General features: G+C 41.0%; 1 protein-coding gene across 2 annotated transcripts in view; it reads left to right on the top strand.

The window, feature by feature from the left end:
- The window catches only part of eif2d (eukaryotic translation initiation factor 2D), a 51,708-nt gene that overhangs the window by 9,030 nt on the left and 20,207 nt on the right, over positions 1 to 22,471 (top strand). For both annotated transcript variants that reach the window (XM_048553245.2, XM_059653372.1), the window contains exons 3-6: positions 2,021 to 2,104; positions 5,311 to 5,401; positions 5,848 to 5,955; positions 22,009 to 22,388. In XM_048553245.2, the coding sequence (XP_048409202.1) occupies positions 2,021 to 2,104; positions 5,311 to 5,401; positions 5,848 to 5,955; positions 22,009 to 22,388 (663 nt within the window). The remainder of the gene's footprint in view (positions 1 to 2,020; positions 2,105 to 5,310; positions 5,402 to 5,847; positions 5,956 to 22,008; positions 22,389 to 22,471) is intronic.

Below are 22,471 nucleotides of genomic sequence, written 5' to 3'. Positions count from 1 at the left end.
ACAGTGAGCAGTGGTTGTCAGTGGATGTGTAATAAATTGTGTGTCATCCTAATTGTAACACAAGGTTCAGACTAGGTGGACATTCCAAGTTTCAATTTATCTTTTCTAACGTGAAATGCAGTGCCCTGAATTGGGTGATGATTATGCTAAACCTCTGGCTGGAGATAGCCCGTGACAGGGAGAGAAGGGGGTGTGGGGGTTGCTGGGGGGAAGAGAGACAGAGAGAGAGAGAGAGACATAATGCAGCTGCTGTGAATAGTGGGGAAAGACCCATATTTATGCTAGTGGGAAAACAGTGAGTGCTGGCTCTTTTTTAAAATGAAGATGATGGAACAGAAGGAACTTTTGGAAATTCAATGAACGAGCTGCTGAATTAGCCATTGCAGGTGGAAGTCACAGGGATGATTCAGTGTAAGTGGTGTAAGGAATTTAGATGTGTGAACAAATTTTATAGCACGACTGTCAAATTGTAGCAAAATCAAAATATTTAGTAAGTGTAAAATAGGATATAATAAACATGACAAGAATAACCACTGCTCAACAGATTATACTTCTGGCTTTGGATATGGACCAACAAACCGCGCAAGAATTTAAGATAATAAAGTGTGAAGCTGGATGAACACAGCAGGCCCAGCAGCATCTCAGGAGCACAAAAGCTGACGTTTTGGGCCTAGACCCTTCATCAGAGAGGGGGATGGGGTGAGGGTTCTGGAATAAATAGGGAGAGAGGGGGAGGCGGACCGAAGATGGAGAGAAAAGAAGATAGGTGGAGAGGAGAGTATAGGTGGGGAGGTAGGGAGGGGATAGGTCAGTCCAGGGAAGACGGACAGGTCAAGGAGGTGGGATGAGGTTAGTAGGTAGGAGATGGAGGTGCAGCTTGGGGTAGGAGGAAGGGATGGGTGAGAGGAAGAACAGGTTAGGGAAGCAGAGACAGGTTGGATTGGTTTTGGGATGCAGTGGGTGGAGGGGAAGAGCTGGGCTGGTTGTGTGGTGCATTGGGGGAGGGGACGAACTGGGCTGGTTTTGGGATGCGGTGGGGGAAGGGGAGATTTTGAAGCTGGTGAAGTCCACATTGATACCATTGGGCTGCAGGGTTCCCCGTGCAAGAATTTAGACTGGATTTGTGTCAAACTTGAGTAGCTTCTTCAAAGTTCTATGCTGAGACTTCAGTAGCTCTCAGATTCTGGGTAGAGCTAAGCAACACCAGCTATCCATTGCCTTTTGGATCTTTTTTCTATCTGCTGCAATAATTTAACCTTCTTTCTTATAACCAAAATAATTAATATGTCTCCTCACCTTACAAAATCATGTGAGACAATTGACCTGTTACCAGTGTACCCAGTAGCCAGTCCTTGTGTTGTTCTATGTTAATCTGATATCACACAAGTTTCAATGCTCACAGTTACAGCCTAATTCTGAATAACTTGGTTCTGTCTTATACAATTGCAGCTGTTACTTTATGCAAACATATGTATGTTCAACCATGTACACAGGATAAAGTTAGAAAAAGTTCATTTGGAGTTGAACTCTAATATTTGAGGTTGAGCATTTAAATTACATAAGTGCAGTGTGTTGTGAGTGGAGCTGCACAAGCATGTCATTAGTACATTTTGTTTAATTTAGTTCATGTTAATTGTACTTTGTTACAGTAAAACACTGAAAAGATGAAAACTTGTCCTGTGGTTATATCCATTGTCAATTACTGTACTGAGTAAAACTGTTCACTGTTTGATAGTTGAGTAACTATTGGTCATGTTCATTATAAGCATCTCATATAACCAGTTCGTTATCATTTTTAAGCCTATGTGAATTGTTCTGATCGTGTGATTATGTGGGCAAGTTTAAAACAGATTATTAGATCAGTTGCTGTTTTACATTCTTCTTGTTGAAAATGAGGAGATATGTTTAATTGGCAGTTGATCTGATGGTGCCCATTTCACACTACTCGTCAGTGTCAGAATTCCTTTTCCCCATGACAAATGTAGTTTAATAATTTAACCTGTTTATTTCTGTTGGACAGTGTATACCCTGTGGTCCTGCCCAGATCTCCTGGCTGCTTTCACAACATGGCCTGTTGTACTGACAAAACTCGCTGGAGGAGCAGGTGAGGCATCTGAATCACAGAGGCTCAAAAACATGTTGTAAAGAGACAGAATTATAATAATTATGGCCCGTGTAATAATTCACACTTATGTTTATTTTGATACTGTATTAATTTGAATGTGTAGAGATAAGCAAAAGTTCAGATAAGAACTAAATTTTAAGGAACTCATTCATGTCTTTAATTTCACTTTAAGCTCAAAATCTTTAATATCACTGCCTTTCAAATGTATCAGCCAGTTCTGTAAATTACCTTGTGTGTTTCTTCCTGTTGATTAATTTGTGACTATTTTCGTTTAATTTTGTAATTTTTCCGGTTTATTTCACCCTAATTATGGAGAAGTCATCACAAGTCATTGAGTCCATTTGTCGGATTATGTTTAGGAATACACTTTTGGGAAATTTAATGGAAGATACCAATTTCATGGGAGACACAAAAGTTCTCTATTTTTAGGAAAGAAGCACCTTCTTTGTGAGTCAGCAACAACTTACAGAATGCTTTTAATAAAACATCAAATGTGCTTCACATGCGCATTATAAAACAAGATGGCTCACATAGAAAAAGATCCGGCCAGATGAACAATAGCTTGGTCATAGAATTAAGTTAAAGAAATGCCTTAAAGGAACAGAACAAGTTAGTGATTTGCGCAGAGTGCACTCCAGATCTTTGAGTGCAGCCAAATATGGTGGAAGAATTAAAACTAGGAGGATTACAAAAAGCCAGAATTAGAGAAGCACAGACATCTTAGCTGTAATATTGCCTTACATGCCTTGCTGTCTTCCCACATCTTCCAAACCAGGAATGCCTGAGCGTGAGATAACAAAGTGTGGAGCTGGATCAACACAGCAGGCCAAGCAGCATCTTAGGAGCACAAAAGCTGACGTTTTGGGCCAAGACACCTCTTCAGAAAAAAGGGGAGGGGGTGAGGGTTCTGAAATAAATAGGGAGAGAGGGGGAGGCAGATCACAGATGGATAGAGGAGAAGATAGGTGGAGAGGAGACCGACAAGTTAAAGGGGCGGGGATGCAGCCAGTAGAGGTGAGTGTAGATAGGGAGGTAGGGAGGGGATAGGTCAGTCCAGGGAGGACGGACAGGTCAAGGGGGCGGGATGAGGTTAGCAGAAAGGAAATGCGGGTGCAGCTTGAGGTGGGAGGAAGGGATAGGTGAGGGGAAGGTTGGGGGAGGGGAGATTTTGGCGCTTGTGAAATGTGGCGTACTGCATTCACTGTACCTGTTTGGCCTCCTCTACACTGGGGAAACCAAGCAAGGTTTGGGGACTGCGTTGCAGAACACCTATGCTCGGTTCACAATAAACAACTGGTCCTCCCGGTCGCAAACCATTTCAACTCCCCCCCCCCCCCCCCCCCCTCCCTATCCTTAGACGACATGTCCATCCTGGGCCCCCTGCAGTGCCACAACGATGCCACTCGAAGGTTGCAGGAATAGCAACTCATATTCTGCTTGGGCACCCTTGCAGCCCAATGGTATCAATGTGGATTCCACAAGCTTCAAAATCTCCCCTCCCCCTACTGCATCCCAAAACCAGTCCAACTCATCCCCGCCTCCTAACCTGTTCTTCTTTTCATCTATCCCCTCCTCCCACCTCAAGCTGCCCCCCCCCACCATTTCCTTCCTGCTAACCCCTTGACCTGTCTGTCTGCCTAGGCCCAAAACGTCAGCTTTTGTGCTTCTAAGATGCTGCTTGACCTGCTGTGTTTGTCCAGCTCTACACTTTGTTATCTCGTGTTCTTCAGCATCTGCGGTTCCCGTTATGTCTGAGCTTGATCAGCTGCCTTGTTGAGAATGTCATTTGGGTTACCTAGAAAATATGTCTTTTGAAGTACTTGCCATTTAATACTTAAGTAAACAATTTAAAAGAAAATCATTTGGGGTGTACAAACAACATCACATCCAGTATTACCAATTTTGTGTCTCCATATTGACTGTGCCAATGCACAGCTAGTCTTACTCTTGTACGACACTCCTATACAAGCACTTCGAGGCTGTTGTGCATAAGATGATAAACTCAGCTTGTTTATACTCTTGCTGAGAAATCTCTAAGCAGCTGGACAATCTAGTACAGTTACTTGTGGGAAAATGCATCCCTTATAATTTTAAACTTTCAAAACACATTCAAATGTGAGGGAAAGATTGCAAGATGGTAGTCTAGTGATGCATCAAGATTATGTTCATAAGGTAAATTTTGCTTTTGAGATTTATAACATTGTCAGAAACCCTGAATTAGATTGTAATGTTGGAGATCAGACCTAGAAATAATTTTAGTTATGTACCTTTTCATTTCATGTTTTTGTTACAGATTTTAGTTTTTGGAAAAAAAAAACTGAGACATTCTGTAAACACTTCTTGTACTGCTATTTTTTAGGTTTTATTTCTAAAATTTGTGTGTTACATAAATTGCGGTTTCTCACATATCATAAACATCGAGAAACTTCTAGTTATGTGACAAGTCTATTTATCTGTTTCTATTTCTAAAAACATAATGAAGCTTTAAGAGAACAAAAGACATTCTCAAGGAAGACAGAATAAAATAGTGTGCTTTCTCCTATTTCATTTTATCCAGTCTGGCATCTGACTATTTCTTGAATTTCCCTGATACATTTGAGTGCCATGCTTTCCCTGTGGACATCTAAACAAAGGATATTTTTCGACCATCTGTTTTAAATCTACTTTCACAATTGTATTTAAGTTTTCAGCCTTTTTACTCATATAAATTAATATCTTGTCAGTGCCATTTTTGTATGAAGGTAGTTATTTGACCCTGAGCTTGCTCACTGACCAAGATTAAGATCCTTTGTACTCTTTCATACTTGAGATCTTCCTTGTCGTTTTAGTTTATTCAATGCATGAACGTCCCTTTTATAATGAGTTAACCAGAACTGCACACAACATGCTAATAGAATTCTGACCAGTTTAGTACCTTTAGAGGCAGTGTACTAGTTGTGTAAATAATTTTATTTGTATTTTGCTTCAGCTTGCCCTTGAAAAAAATTGCTGTTTTAGTCTTATAACCATTTCCTGCAAATATTAAATCTATGTAGCTGGATCATTGATATTCATTATTCTATTTCTCATGCAATGAAAATGATCTACATATGACTAGAAAGTATTTTGTTGTGTTAAATTAATTTTGTAATGAGCATTTGTTCATTAGGATTCACTGCAAGTTGTAAATTATTTTGCTGTTGTAGATCTTATGTTACCTGGAGTGGTTGTGCCATCTTCTGGCCTTCCTGAGCTACAGCAGGGAGATCTTTGTGCCATTAACCTTGTTGAAAACAGGTATCGTACTATAGATGTTGATTGTTATCCCTTTTGTGAAGTTCAGTCTTTTGACATCTTTGTTCCTTTTATACAATACAATAAGGCTTGCACTATGCATTCCACAGAAAAATCATAGATCAGAAGGTGGAATTACGGAGATGACCATTTGACTTGTTAGCCTAGTGTTTTCTTTCTCTGGTACTCTTGCTGTTCTATAGATGTTACTAGTTGATGCACAAGTGAAATAAAGTTGTCTGCTTTCCAATACTGTGAGGATCCAAAACAAAATAAATTGAAACACCTCCAACCTAAAGGTCACAAAGCAGACCCAGAAATTAAATTATTTTTTAAAGAAAGATACACAAGCTGGTGCAAGCAGCTTGGGACAGGATAATCCTATTTACATTTAGACTAAATATAGTTTGTATTATTTTATCTTATTCTTTTTAACCAATTTATTGCAGAGCTCCAGTGGCGATAGGCTTAGTCACTATGCCAACAACCGATATGCTTGCAACTGGTATGAAGGGAAAGGGTGTCACAATTCTCCATACATATCTGGATTTATTGTGGTAAGAATGGAACGTACTCAATTTATATTTACAAATTCTACATGACCTCAAGAACAAGTATTTAAAGAATGGCAATTCATTTGAAGCATTTTAACAAAATATCTGTTAATATCAGTAATTGTTTCTCTCGTCAATTTATTATACATTGCATGCACTTGTGTACAACTGGGCTTGTACTTACTGGAATTGAGAAGCATGGTGGGGGGGTGATTTCATGGAAATATACAAAATCCTGATAGGATTGGACAGGCTAGATGTGGGAAAAATGTTTTCGGTGTTGGGGAAGTTCAGAATTGGGGGGTCACAGTCTATGAATAAACATTAAGGCACTAAGAAATGAAATGACAAAAATTCCTTCACTCGGAGAGTTGTGCGCCTTTGGAATTCTCGGCCACAGAAAGTTGTTGAAGTCAGTTCGTTTGATATATTCAGGAGGGAGCTGAATGTGGCCCTTTTGGCGAAAAGGATGTGGAGAGAAAGCAGGAGTGGGAATTGTACAGTCAGCCATGATCATGTTGAATGACGGTGCAGGTTTGAAGGGTCGAATGGCCTATTTCTGCACCTATTTTCTGTGTTTATACTACTGGTACACAAGCATTGACCCTCTGAATTTCCATCCCATGCCGTTCAGTCCTACCACTGTTATCCCTCTTGTTTCAAACCCATTCCATTCTGTTCTTCCTTCTCATATTAAGCAAATCTCATTCCCCCAGCCCCATTCTATATTTCTCATAGATTCCTCTCCCAAGCCATTGCACAATAATTATACCTGCCAACCAATAGAACCTTTAACCAATAGAGTCTGGAGAGACAAAATCTGAGTATTGTATTATAGTTTGCATTCACACAGGAACATGTACTACAAACATACCTGCAAAACTTTTTAACATTGAGTCACACTACTACCACCCTCTGTGTCAGAAAAGTTGCCCCTCATGTTCTCGTGTATTCTTTCCCTTCTTACCTTAAACTGATAACCTCTAGTCATCGATTCCCAAGCCAGGGAAAATGTCTGAGTGCATTCACCCTATCCATGCCTCTCATGTTCTTATACACTTCTATAAGATGTCCCCTCGGTCTCCTATGTTGTAAAGAAAAAAGACATAGCTTGTCCAACCTCTCCCTATCACTCAGTCCCTTGAGTCCAGGGACTTGACTTCATGGAAGATGAAAATTAAGTTATTAAATTTCTCAGATGCTGAGGTCACATTAACAGATACATAATGCATTGTTTTTCTCATTAACTGAATAGAATTATCACCTGAGGTTGCAGACTTACTTGCTGAGCCGGTGTGTTCGATTATAGCCGTTTCATGCTAGGTAACGTCTTCAGTGCACCTCTGGTGAAGCATTGCTGTTCTGTCCCACTTGTTATTTATATGCGTCGGTTTGCAGGGGTGGTTGGCATCACTTTTGGACAAAAGCATGTCACGCAAGGACACTAGAATAGAAGAAGATGAGATGATATCCTTTGTCTGTTTACATCCATAAACAATGACCTAGCCAAAGATACAATTGCCATACTGCTGGACGAATCAGCAAGGCAAGACAGCCACCTGACGACATCAGCAGCATCAATAAAGAAAGCACCCTGAAACTGCTGGATCTGTGCCTCACAACCCACTTCACTTTCAACGACCGTAGATTTAGACAAATCTAAGGAACACCAATGGGATCCCCAGTATCAGGACCGATTGCAGATGTGGTAATGCAACGGTTAAAACAAGCAGCGCTGCCCACTATCCTCCCAGAGTCTGGGTCCCCTATGTAGATGACACCTTCGTGATTACAAAACACAAGACTAGAAGAAACCAACCAACACACATAAACAATATCCTCACTGGAATAAAATTCACAAAAGAAGAAGAGAACAATAACTGACTACTGTTCCTAGACATAGAACGTAAGAACAACATAGCATATACAAAAACACTACACATACAGACCAAATACTTAATTACACCAGCAGCCACCCCAACAGCCATAAATGGAGCTGCATCAGGACATTATTCAAACGGGCCACAACACACTGCAGCAACCTGGAATTGTGCAAAGCAGAACAGGCGCACTTATACAGAGTTTTAAAAGGAATGGATACCCAGAAAGCATAATCCGCCATTTCTTCTGCGACAGACCGCAGCAAGAAGACATAACATGCCCAGATACACTAGTCACGCTACTATACATCAAAGACATATCAGAGATGACCACGAGACTACTCAGACCCCTAGGTATCAGGGTAGCCTACAAACCAACAACCATCCTGTGACAGCTATTGACGAATTTTAATGATCCTATACCCACAACCAATAAAACTAACGTAATATATAAAACACCATGCACGAAGCATTATTTAGCCCAAACTGGAAGAAAACTGACAACAAGGGTACGCGAACCCCAAATAGCCATCAAGAGACATGACCAATCCTCACTGGTCTAAGTACACACAGAAGGACACAAATTCAACTGGAACGACACATCCCTTGTCAAATAGAGACATTCTAATGAGTTCCTGGAGGCCTGGCATTCTGACCAGAACTCCATCAACAAACGCATTGAACTGCACCCAATTGTCAAAGCACTGAAAAACACAAAACCGGAAGGGAAGTGAACCACTCCAGCAAACTGGGCATATAAATAACGAGCGGGATAGAACACCAATGCTTCTCCGGGGGCACACTAACGATCTTGCCTAGCAAGGTGACACAATGTCCACAACCAAACACACCAACTGAGCGAGCAAGTCTACAACCTCATTAACAACACAAGCTACAAATCTTCTCAAAAACTTTAAGAATTATCCCCTAATAAGAAAATTGTACTGTGGGTGTTATAGAAATAAAAAAAAACTTGCTTAGTATTGCCAGGAAAAAAAGCATGAGCCATTCAGCATGGAAACAGACCCTTCGGTTCAACAGTCCACACCGAACATAACCCCAAACTAAACTAGTCCCACCGGCCTTCTCTTGGCCCATATCCCTCCAAACCTTTCCTAAATCTATCCAAATGTCTTTTAAACACAAACCACCCTCTATGTTTAAAAAAAAACTGCTTCTTGTCATTTTTTAAAAATCTCTTGGCTCTCACCTTAAAAATGTGTCCCCCTTATCTTGAAATCCCCAATGCTAGGGAAAAGACAGCTACCATTAACTCTCTATCCCTCTCATTATTTTGTCAACTTCTTTCAAGTCACCTCTCAACCTCCTGCGTTCCAGTGAGCAAAATCGCAGCCTATGCAGCCTTTCTTTATAACTCACACCTTTCATACGCAACAACATCCTGATAAATCTCTTCTGAACCTTCTCCAGCTTGATAATGTCCTTCCCCTAACTGGGCAATCAAAACTGGACACAGTATTCCAGAAGAGGCCCCACCAATGTCCTGTACAATTTCAGCATGACTTCCCAACTCCTATACTCAAAGGACTGAGCAATGAAGGCAAACATGCCAAATTCCTTTTAATCACACTGTCTATGTATGATGCAAACTTCAAAGAATCATGTACCTGCACCCCTACATCCGTGTGTTCTACAATACAATCCAAGGCCCTACCACTAATTGTTTAAACCCTACCCTTGTTTGTACTAAAATGCATCTGCTGTCTTTCAATCCTTTGACCCATTTGATCAAGATCCCTTTGTAATCTTTGAAAACCTCCTTCACAGTCTATTATGCCATCATTTTTGGTAGTGTCCACAAACTTAGTAACCATGCCTTCTATATTCTCATCCAAATCATTTATATAAATGACAAACCCAGGAGGACCCAGAACCAATCCCAATGGAATACTGCTGGTACACAGGCTCCCAGTCTTAAAAGCAACCCTCACTATTACTGTCTGTCTCTTGCTGTTAAGTCAATTATATATGCAATTGACAGACTCACCCTGAATCCCATGTGATCTAACTTTACTAATTAGCGTACCATGCAGAACCTTGTCAAACGCTCTGCTAAAATTCTAGTAAACAATGTCTACTGCACTGCCATCATTAAGCTTTTTTGGTAACATCCTGAAAAAAACTCAATTGTTTGTGAGTTGCAATTTTCCTTGCACAAAACCATACTGACTATCCCTGATAACAAAGTCTGAAGCTGGATGAACACAGCAGGCCAAGCAGCATATCAGGAGCACAAAAGCTGACGTTTCAGGCCTGCTGTGTTCATCCAGCTTCAGACTTTGTGATCTTGGATTCTCCAGCATCTGTAGTTCCCATTATCTCTGACTATCCCTGATCAGTTTTTGCCTTTATAAATGGCCATAAATCCTAGCTTTCAGAATCGTCTCCATCAATTTACCCACAACTGAAGTTAGATTCTCAGGTCTATGCTTCCCCAATTTCTCCTTTATAACCTTTCTTAAACAAAGGTATAACAGCCATCCTCCAGTCATCAGGTACCTCACCCGTAGTTATAGATGATGCAAGTATTTCTTCAAGGGGCCTCTCAATTTTCTCCCTTACTTTCCAAAGTGTTCCATGATGCAAAATATTACTTTAGTATCTCTCCCATCTCCTGGGGTTCAACACAAAGATGACCTCCTTGATTTTTAAGTGGCGCCACTCTCTAGTTACCCTCTTGCTCTTAATGAATTTGTAGAATCCCTTTGGATTATCCTTAGCCTTATCATCCAATGCCAACTCATATCCCCTCTTTGCCTTCCTGATTTCTTTTTTAAGAATGCCCCTACACTGTTTATATTAAGAGATTCGAGTCAGCCGAGTTGTTTGTATCTAAAATAAGATTCTCCCTTATTCTAGACTAGAACCCCAACATTTTTATTCATTCATTGTTCCTTAATCCTAGCAGCCTTTTTACCCTTCACTCTGATAGGAATGTAATGCCTCTGAACTCTGGTCATCACGCTCTTGTCAGATGCCTCCCACTTATCAGATGTCCTTTTACCAGCGAACAGTCTACTCCAGTCAACTTTTGAAAGTTTTTGTCCCATACCATAAAATTGCTTTACTCCAATTAAAATATTTAATTTTTATAGAAGGTTCATCCATTCTCCTAGCCATTTTGACACTAATTGAATTATGATCAATAGATCCAAGGTATTCCCCCACTTTTACTTCAGTCATATGCCCTGCCTTATTGCCTAACAGAAGGTCTAGTTTTGCTCTTTCTCTACTGGAGCATTCATGTATTGACAAAGAAAATTTCCTTGAACACATTTGATAAATTTTTCACCATTCAAATCTTTAATATTATGGTAGGCCCAGTCAATGTTTGGAAAATTAAAATCCCCCATTATTACAGCCTTATTATATTTACATATATCTGAGATTCCCCTACATATTTGTTTCTGAATTTCCCTCTTACGATTGGGGGCCAATACTCCAGTCCTGTTAAAGTGATCTTTCCTTTCTTCTTGGTAATTTCTACACAAATATTATCACTGGATGATTTTTCAGAAAAGTCTTCCCTAGTTACAGAAGTAATGTATTCCCAAATCAAAAATGCACACCCCTGCCCCCAACCTTTCTTGCCTCCTTTTCTATCCTTCCTACAGTATCTAAAACCCAGGACATTGAGCTGCCGGTCTCATCCATCTCAGCCAAGTTTCTGTAAAAGCTATGATATCCTATTCCACGTTCTTAAACATGCCGAGTTCATCAGCCTCATCTGTAACCCCCCTTGCACTGAAATAAATGCACTTCAGTAGTTCTTCAGAGTTACTATATACTCTGACTCGGTGTCTTGACTTTCTTTTCTAATTGATTTGCTGTCCTCACATTCAGAATCCTTCTGTTTCTCTGCTATTAAGAATCCTTCATTCCCTCTCTCCATCAGTATAAAATCTCCCTTAATGGGATGAGCAAATCTTCCTGCTAAGATATTGGACCCTTTCTAGTTTAGGTTAGACTCATCCTTTTTGAACAAGTCTTTTCTATTCTAAAAGACATTTCAACTGTGCAAAAATCTAACACACTGAACAATACACCAGCTCTTCAGCCATTGGTTCATCTCCTTTAAGCTTTTGTTCCTTCCCTCATTTGAGTTTGGCATTGGGAGTAAACCAGAAATGACTACTTCTAAGGTCCTAGTTCTTAATATACCTAACCTCTTAAATGTACTTCTACTTTAATCTGTTTTCTAAAAATTCCTACCAATGTGTACAATAGTTTCTGGCTTTTCAATCTCATCTTTTGCAATATGATTGAAAAGTTTAGAGACATCCTTAATCCTTGCACCAGGAAAGCAACAAACCATGCTAAATTTACACTGGTTGCCACAGAATTTTCTGTCTTATGCCGCTGACAAGAGAATCCCCTGTAACAACAATTCTGTTGAATTTTGTCAAACACTGCCTAACATAAGATACATTCCAAGTGTCCAATTGTTGACTGCCTCTTCCATTTTCCTCGGCGAGACTATCCCCTTCTATGGTTCCAAAAGCTGAATACCTATTTGATAGAGGAATAGCCAGCGGAAACCTTTGAACTACCTTCTTACCTTTCTTGACAGGGACCCATCTATCTGACTGATCCTACTATGTTATAACTTCTGTAAATCTACTAGCCATCTCACTCTGTACCTCATATAAGGCCTTAATAACACAAAACCTAAAAAAAGGAACTTACAATAACACCTAGACTTGTAGTTCAAGCTTTTCATTTTTCTTTCATCAGGGCAGAAGGCAAGAATACCAAATTTCAAAGAAACAACTTATACTATATGAGAAAAGGATGCCAATTTAGGGCAAATAGAAACGGTTTGGTTGAGGCATTAGCATAGAGAATGCACCAAGGAACAGTTAACTTTGTATGCTCCGCTTTTGCTGAAATTTAGAATTTGACTTGCATCGTTTGCTTGGCAAGGTATTGCTGTGGATAGTAACCAGGAAGTAGAACATAGACCAGTAGAACACAGGGACAGACCCTCCAGCCCACTGACTGCACTGACCATGGTGCCATTTCTTGACTAAGTCCTATCTGCTGTATCTCTCTGTTTCCCGTTTGTGCTGTGTACCCCTGTATTCCTTGCTTGTTCATGTGTCTGTCTAAATGCCTTTTGTACGTGGCTATTATATTTGCTTCTACCACCTCCCTTGGCAATACATTCCAGGCACCTACCAACCTCTGGGTTTAAAAAAAAGACTTGTCTTGCACATCTCCTTTAAACTTTCCCCCTCTCATCTTGAACCTATGACCTCTATATTTGACATTTCCATCCCAGGGAAAAGATTCTCACCATCCATCCTGTCAATCCCTCATATTTTTATGCATTTCTTTACAGTGTTGGGAGGCTGCGGGGGTGACCTGATGGAAAACAAACCAAATTTCATCCACACATCATTCTGGTAAACCTCTCTTGCACCCTCTCCAAAGCCTGTACATGCTTCTTAAAGCGTGGCAGCCAGACTAAAGTTTTATACAGTTGTCACATGACTTGCCGACCTTTATACTCAGTGTCCTGACCAATGATGGCAAGCAGCGTCATATGCTGCTTTACCAACTCATCTATTTGTGTTGATCTGGGAGCTGAGCTATAGACTTGCACCCCAAGATCCCTCAGTATATCAATGTTCCTAAGGTCCTGCCCTTTACTATACTTTTCTCTTGCCTTTGACCTCCAAAGTGCATCATCTCTTGTCTAGATTAAAATTCATCTGCCATTTTCCGCACAACATTCCAACTGATCTATATCCTGCTGTATCCTTTGACAACTTTCTTTACTATCTATATGTTGCCTGCAAACTTACTAATGAGACCACCTACATTTTCATCCATATCTGGTGTAATAGAAACATAACCTCAATACTAGTTATGATAACACTCAATTAACTTTCCTAATTACTTGCTGTACCTGTGTACTAGCCCTTGTGATTCACACACTAGAACACCCAGATCTCTCTGCATCTCAGAACTCTGCAATCTCTCACCATTTAGATTAAATGCATTTTTATTCTTCCAGTCAAAATGGACATTTCGCATTTTACGATATTATATTCAATTTGCCAATTTTGCTACTCTCTTAACCCACTCTGTGTCTCTCCTTACGTCCAGTTCACAACATATTTTCCTACCTATCTTTGTATCATCAAAAAATGTAGCAACTGTATCGTCCATCCCATCATCCAAGTCATTTAAGTAAATTTGCAACAGATGAAATTCCAGTACCGATCCCTGTGGCATATCGCGTATTACATCTTTCCAACCTGAAAAAGGACACTTCTGTGCCTACTCTTTGTTGTTAACAAAACAATCTTCTATCCATGTCAGTACGCTACCGCTTAAAATCTTGAGCTTTTCTTTTCCACTAAAAAGCAATTGTTCCAATATAGCAACATCCCATAAACACATCCTTGGCAAAGCAAATTCAGTAAAATAGATTGTCTCATGTGCAAAATTTCTCTAGTCCAGGAGGAAAGAACATCAAGAGAAAATTCTGGTAGAGGGAACTTCAGCTTTTAGCAGTGACAGTGAGAAAGACAGCTTCTTCACCCAGCCTCAAAACCCTAGCAATTACTGAGAGCTAAACTAAAACTCTGATTCTTTGGGAGCCTGACTCCACCCATTCATGCTGCTTGCATTGTTCCAATGTTTTAAAAAAACACCAAAGGCCTCAAGTTATTTACCAACTTGGAGGAGACAGTTCTGCACCTATGGGCTCAAAACCTCTTGCTTAAAAAAAAGACAAAAAACACGCCTTAAAGTCATAATATCATCACGGGGGATGGTGAGACACCAGCAGAGGAGGGATGCTTTCTGCACTGTGAGCAGCAGGAGGCCATCTACTCCAGGGTGGGGTGGGAGACCTATACCAGGAATGGGCTGGGGAAAGACCTGCAAGGGAACCAGCTTCTTTTTTTCCTGGGAGCGATTGGGAAGCTAATTGTTTATTTTCTCCAATGATATTATTCTGTTGTGCCAACTACTTTTTTTTTTACATCCTGCATCACCATCCTTAGATAGGAAACTTTTACTCATCACTCGACAATGATGTTAGCTCTCTTTTTGTACTTGTTCTAGGTGGTAGTCTTCGGAAAACCAGCTTTGGAAAATTAAAATCAATGCATTGACTCTAGCCACTTGTTTGAAAGCCCTAGGATGAAGTCCATCAAGACTCAGATACTTACGGTTTCCCCATTTTACTTAGTACTACTCCTCTGTTGATTGTGATTTTCCTGAGTTCTTTACTGCTTTTCATTTCCTAATTAATCACTGGTCCTAGGATGATACTTGACTTCTCTCATGAAAACCAATGCAAAATACTGATTCAATTCACCTACCGTCTCGTTATTTTCCATTATTAATTCCCAGATTCATTTTCTGTACTCATATTGTTAATTCTTAAAAATATTTACAGAAAAATAATTTTGTTTGTTCTTGATATTTCTTGCTAGCTTTCTCCTGTACTCTAATTTTTCACTCATTAATATTTTGATACTCTTTTGCTGTTTTCTATATTCTTTCAAATCCTCCAAACCACCACCTGCAGTTTTTCTTTGCACAATTACATGCTTCTTTTTAAAGTTTGATACTACCTTTCTATAGTCAGCCATAGATGTGTCTGTCTCTTGGAGTTCCCCATAAATGTCTGCCACTGCATCTCTTTTGATCCATCCTTTAATCTAATTTGTCAATTCTGTTTAAACAGTTCTGTTTGTATGCCCTCATTGTTGCTGTTATTTAAATTTATAAAGTTCATGTTAGACTTGCTTATGTCCCTCACACTGAATGTAAAGTTCAATCATATGATGGTCTCACGGCCTAGTAGTGCCAAATTGGTTGTTATTAGTGTTATTCCTACAGGTTGGATAATGTTGGACAATATGTTCTCAGTTTTGCAAGCACAGTTCGATTGAGCACGGTCAGTACTCTCTCTATTGTGAACAGTTGAAGGGACATGCTGTGAGATATGATCCATTAGTTGTTGGACCGAAGAGCCGCCTTAACTGACGTTGCAGTGGCATCCTGTTAATAGATACCACTCATGTCACTACTGCATTGAAACAGTGAAAATTTTCAGCTTCAATCATTTAGCTTAAATAATCTTTGTTTATCTGAACCTTAACATATTGTACAATTGGCTGTTGATTCATTTGCAGCATGCAGTTGAAATCAATGGAAATTGTGTTCATGTAGCTTTGTACTTAGTAGATTCATACCAGTTTTTTTAATGTGTCAATTTTTATCTACAATAATAGAACATAGAACAATACAGCACAGAACAGGCCCTTCGGCCCTTGATGTTGCGCCAACCTGTGAACTAATCTAAGCTCCTCCCCCTACACCATCCCATCATTATCCATATGCTTATCCAGGGACTGTTTAAATGCCCCTAATGTAGCTGAGTTAACTGCATAGGCAGGCAGGGCGTTCCACACCCTTACCACTCTCTGAGTAAAGAACCTGCCTCTGACATCTGTCTTAAATCTATCACCCCACAATTTGTAGCTATGCCCCCTTGTACAAGCTGAAGTCATCATCCTTGGAAAAAGACTCTCACTGTCCACTCTATCTAATCCTCTGATCATCTTGTATGGTCTCTATTAAATCCCCTGTTAGCCTCCTTTTCTCCAATGAGAACAGACCCAAGTCCCTCAGCCTTTCTTCATAGGGCCTGCGCTCCAGACCAGGCAACATCCTGGTAAATCTCCTCTGCACCTTTCTTCCACATCCTTCCTGTAATGGAGCGACCATAACTGCATGCAGTATTTCAAACAAGGCTGCACTAGCGTTTTGTACAGTTGCAGCATGACATCACGGCTCTGGAACTCAATCCCTCTACCAATAAAATCTAATACACCGTAAGCCGCCTTAACAGCACTATCAGCCTAGGTGGCAACTTTCAGGGATCTTTGTACATGGACACCAAGATCCCTCTGCACATCTACACTACCAAGAATCTTTCCATTGACCCAGTATTCTGCCTTTCTATTATTCTTCCCAAAGTGAATCACCTCACATTTATCCGTATTAAACTCCATTTGCCCCCTTTTGGCCCAATTCTGCAGTTTATCCAAGTCTCCCTGCAACATTCTTCCGCACTGTCCACCACTCCACCGACTTTAGTGTCATCTGCAAACTTACTAACCCATTCACCAATGCCTGCGCCCAAGTCATTTATAAAAATGACAAACAGCAGTGGTCCCAAAACAGATCCTTGAGGCACACCACTAGTAACCGGACTCCAGGCTGAATATTTTCCGTCAACCACCACTCGTTGCCGCCTTAAAGAAAGCCAGTTTCTAATCCAAACTGCTAAATCTCCCTCAATCCCGTGCCTCTGTATTTTCTCCAATAGCCTACCATGTGGAACCTTATCAAAGGCTTTACTGAAGTCCATGTACACCATGTCAACTGCCCTACCCTCATCCACATGCTTGGTCACCTTCTCAAAAAACTCAGATTTGTGAGACACTCCCTGCCCTTGATGAATCCATGCTGACTGTCTCCAATCAAATTGTTGCTTGCTAGATGATTATAAATCCTGTCTCTTATAATCCTTTCCAAAATTTTTCCTACAACAGATATAAGGCTCACAGGTCTATAATTACCTGGGTCATCCCTACTGCCCTTCTTGAACAAGGGCACAACATTTGCAATCCTCCAGCCCTCTGGTACTAAACCTGTAGACAATGAGGACTCAAAGATCAAGGCCAAAGGCTCCGCCATCTCCTCCCTAGCTTCCCAGACAATCCTCAAAAAAATCCCATCTGGCCCAGGGGATTTATCTACCTTCACACCTTCTAGAATTGATAACACCTCCTCCTTACTAACCTTAATCCTTTCAATTCTAGTAGCCCGTAACTCAGTCATCTCCTCTATAATATTCTCCTGTTCCTCAGTGAAAACAGATGAGAAATAGCACCTCTCCAAGCTCCACATGGTCCACACACAACTTCCCACTACTGTCTTTGACTGGCTGTATTTCTACCCTAGTCATCCTCTTATTCCTCACATACCTATAGAAAGCTTTAGTGTTCTCCTTTATTCTACTTGGCAATCTCTGCTCATGTCCCCTCCTTGCTCTTCTTAATTCTCTCTTTAAATCCTTCCTAGCTAACCTGTAACTCTCCATCGCCTCATCTGAACCATCTTGTCCCATTGTCACATAAGCCTCTCTCTTCCACTTAACAAGAGATACAATTTCTTTAGTAAACCACGGTTCCCTTAACTTATCGCCTCCTCCCTGCCTGACAGGGACATACCTATCAAGGACACGCAATATCTGTTCCGTAAACCAGCTCCACATTTTGATTGTCCCCACCCCCTGCATTTTGCTACCCCGTTCTATGCCTCCTAAGTGTTACCTAATCGCATTGTAATTGCCTTTCCCCCATTTATAATTCTTGCCCTCTGGCATGTTCCTATGCCTTTCCATTGCTAAAGTAAACATAACCGAATTATGGTCACTCTCTCCAAAGTGCTCACCTACCACTAAATCAAACACCTGGCCTGGTTCATTACCAAGTACCAGATCCAGTGAGACCTCCCCTCTTGTCGGCCCTTCGACATGCTGAGTCAGGAAACCCTCCTGCACACATTGGACAAAAACTGATCCATCCGACGCACTTGAGTTATAGTATTTCCAGTCAATGTTAGGGAAGTTAGTCTCCCCTAATGACCACCCTGTTCTTTTCACTCCTGCCCAGAATAGTTTTGCTGATCCTCTCCTCCACATCCCTGGAACTTTGCGGGGCCTATAAAAAAACTCCCAGCAGTGTTACCTCTCCTCTCCTGTTTCTGACCTCAGCCCATACCACCTCAGTAGACGAGTCCTCATCAAAAGTTCTTTCAGCCACCGTTATACTGCCCTTGACTAACAAAGCCGCACCTCCCCCTCTTTTACCACCTTCCTGACCTTAATGAAAGATCTAAACCCTGGAACCTGCAACATCCATTCCTGACCCTGTACTATCCATGTCTCCGAAATGGCTATAACATGAAAGTCCCAGGTACCTATCCAAGCTGCAAGCTCACCTACCTTATTCTGGATACTCCTGGCGTTAAAGTAGACACACTTCAACCCAGCTTGCTGTCTGCCAGCACACGCCTGTGACAGTGAGGTCCTGTCCATGTCCTCCCCACGCTTATCCTCCTGTGTACTAGGACTATACCTCAGTTTCCCATCCCCCCCCTTCTGAGCTAGTTTAAATCCACCCGAATAGCACTAGCAAATTTCCCACCCAGAATATTAGTGCCCCTCTGGTTCAAGTAGAGACCGTCTTGTTTGTAGAGGTCCCACCTTCCCCAGAATGAGCCCCAATTGTCCATGTACCTGAAGCCCTTCCTCCTGCACCATCCCTGCAGCCACGTGTTCAGCTGAAATCTCTCCCTGTTCTTTGCCTTGCTATCACGTGGCACGGGTAACAAACCAGAGATAACCACTCTGTTTGTTCTAGCTCTCAGTTTCCACCCTAGCTCCCTGAAATCCTGCCTGACTTCCCTATCCCTCTTTCTGCCTATGTGAACCACGACTTGGGGCTGGTCACCCTCTCCCTTCAGGACCCCAAAGACTTGATCTGAGACATCATGGACCCTGGCCCCTGGGAAGTAACGCACCAACGGTGAGTCTCTTTTGTTCCCAGCAAACCTTCTATCAGTCCCTCTAACTATTGAGTCCCCAATGACTATCACTCTCTTCCTATCCCCCCATCCCTTCTGTGCAAGAGGGACAGACTCTGTGCCAGAGATCTGCACCCTACTGCATGCTCCTGGTAAGTCGTCCCCCGCAACAGAATCCAAAACGGTATACTTGTTTTTCGGGGGAACAACCACAGGGAATCCCTGCACTAATTGCTTTTTCTCTCTTCTAACAGTTACCCAGCTTTCTTCATGCTTAGGAGTAACTACTTCCCTGTAACTCTTGTCTGTCACTGACTCTGGCTCTTGAATGATCCGAAGTTCATCCAGCTCCCGCTCCAGTTCCCTGATGCGATCTTGGAGGAGCAAGAGTTGGGTGCACTTCCTGCAGACGTATTTGGATGGGACACTAATGGCGTCGCTCACCTCATACATCATGCAGGAGGAACATTCCTCTACCATCTAATTATATTCCAGAATTCAGTTTGACTAAGAGTGTTGCCCAATGTTTTTTGACATTTTATTCCTCGCAGAATGGGATTTTGGTTTGAGTTACTCTTTAATGTAGTGAATTCATGCAAAACAGTAAGAAAGCTTCTTGTCCTCATCCCTACTTCCACAATCATGTTATCATTATTGTACATACAGAAAGTCGTCTTACTTCCTTTCATTTTTTTGACAATTTTAATAAAAGATTCTTGGCCTATAGACTTTTAATTAGCTTTCATATAGCTTTTTCAACTGTTCCGACTTGGCTTTATTATCTTTGCTGTGAGTTTTCAAAATATATGTCTGTGACTTAGAAAGGATGATGGGAATTTAGAACTTGCTGCCCCAAATGTTGTGTCACACTCAACTGAAATGTTTAGAACTTCAATGAGAAATTGTTATGCTATGTAAAGGTATTGAGATATGAGAGGAGAGCTGGTAAATGGCATAAAGGCAAGGATCATAGCAAACCATGCTGAAGAAGTTTAAATGGTTGACAGTGTTCCTATGCATGCTGTGCGCTATAGTTGTGGGCAGAGACATACCAATTTGTGAAAGATTAATTGAAATACGTCACAGCAGTGGAAGAGGACCTGAACACTGAGAGAACAACAACATTTTCTACTGGCAAACCGAGCCGACAAAATGGAAAAGCAAAGAGAAATGAAAGAAAGGGAGTGAAGGTGATGAATGGAGCAGGCTGAAGAAGTTGAATGGCGAATGCTGCTCCTAACTGGTATACTTGTGTGAATGATAATACTGGACATGGTAGAAATGACCAAGAAGTGAGTGGAAGCTAGAAAAAGAAAGACTTAAATATATCAGACAACAAGGTGTAGAACTGGGTGAACATAGCTGGCCAAGCAGCATCAGAAGTGCAGGAAAGCTGGCGTTTTGGGCATGGACCCTTCTTCAGAAATGGCCATTTCTGAAGAAGGATCGAGGCCCGAAATGTCAGCTTTACTGCACGTCTGATGCTGCTTGGCCGGCTATGTTCATCCAGTTCTACACCTTGTTGTCTCAAATTCTCCAGCATCTGCAGTTCCTACTATCTCTGAAGACTCACATTTATGGTGGTTTTTTTCCATTAACAAACACCTCAGCTAAAGAAGTACTTTTGAAGTGTAGTCAATGTAGTGATGCACAAATGTGGCAACCAATTTGTAGACAGTAAATTCCCAGAAACAGCAATGAAATAATGATCAGGTAATCTGATTTAGTGATATTGACTGAGAAATCAATATTGACCACGGCGCCAGGAATAACCTAAATAAAAACCAAAAGAATTGTGCGTACTGTAAATCAGGAACGTAAACGAAGTTGCTTGAAAAGCTCAGCAGGTCTGGCAGCATCTGTGAAGGACAGAACAGAGTTAACGCTCTGGGTCCGGTGACCCTTCCTCAGAACAGGAGGGGTCACCGGACCCGAAACGTTAACTTTTTTTCTCCTTCACAGATGCTGCCAGACCTGCTGAGCTTTTCCAGCAACTTTGTTTATGCACCAGGAATAACCTGTCTTTAGAGTCAGTTGTTTAATGTATATCTTTTAAATATGTAGAGAAAGTTAGAGGCAATCTCTGTGTGTGTTGGTTGGAGTTTTGTTGGAACTTAGCTGCTAATGTTATAAAAGAATTCAACTTGCAACAAATAACCCTGGGAAATCAGTAATTGTTATTTACAAGATTACCAAATTTTCCTTTTAATTTGATCATCATTTTGTAATTTTGAAAAATTAGTATTTGCCTTCCCTCAATTATTCTCTTGTCTACATTACGGTTCAAATCTAATACATGATCCATGTTTAAGTATATGGTGAATTTTTCTTATGAACTAGATTGATTGGGTGGCGAAATAGTCTGATCATCTCTTTTTTGCTCACGCCCACTCCTTCAGTTTGCAAAATTGGAAATGGAAAGTCTGTGGACTTGCCTTTGGACATACCATGGCAGCTAGTTTAATCAGAGGGTGCACTGTGAAAAGGGTAGAGAGAAAAAGCATTTTCTTTCAGTTGAACAAATTTTTTTTTTAAGGGCATTTGGAGAAAAAACTAGCCCACCTGTGATTCCTCACATGTACCATGACCCTGGGCCAATTAGAGATCAGTTGGAGGAGGAGGAGGAGGAAGAAGGAGAAGGGGAAAAGAAGGAAGAAGTGGCTGCTGATGCAGATGGTATTGGGAATGTGACTGCAGATCTGGACAGTTTGGAGGAGGATACACCTGACTTGCGTAGTCTTTGTCTGAACTTGGAAACTGAATCAGAACACACATCTTCAGCAACTGTTCGAGTGAGTGACCGAGAGACTTATGACGGCGAGATTGTTGATCTGAAAGAAGTAGCAGAAGACATTGAAAACCACCAGCACCTTGAGAATGATCAAAACGCTACAAAAATCATTGGGACTGTACAAGGTAGGAAGGAGGTTTATTTTTAAGAAACATGTATTATCAAACACTTGGGTTGCAATGTAAAAGAGAACTTGTTGAGAAATTGT

This window comes from Stegostoma tigrinum, chromosome 21 (genome assembly GCF_030684315.1).
Source record: "Stegostoma tigrinum isolate sSteTig4 chromosome 21, sSteTig4.hap1, whole genome shotgun sequence".
Taxonomy (NCBI): domain Eukaryota; kingdom Metazoa; phylum Chordata; class Chondrichthyes; order Orectolobiformes; family Stegostomatidae; genus Stegostoma; species Stegostoma tigrinum.
The sequence above is the reverse complement of the archived record's forward strand: the minus strand, read 5'-3'. Positions and strand labels throughout refer to the sequence as shown.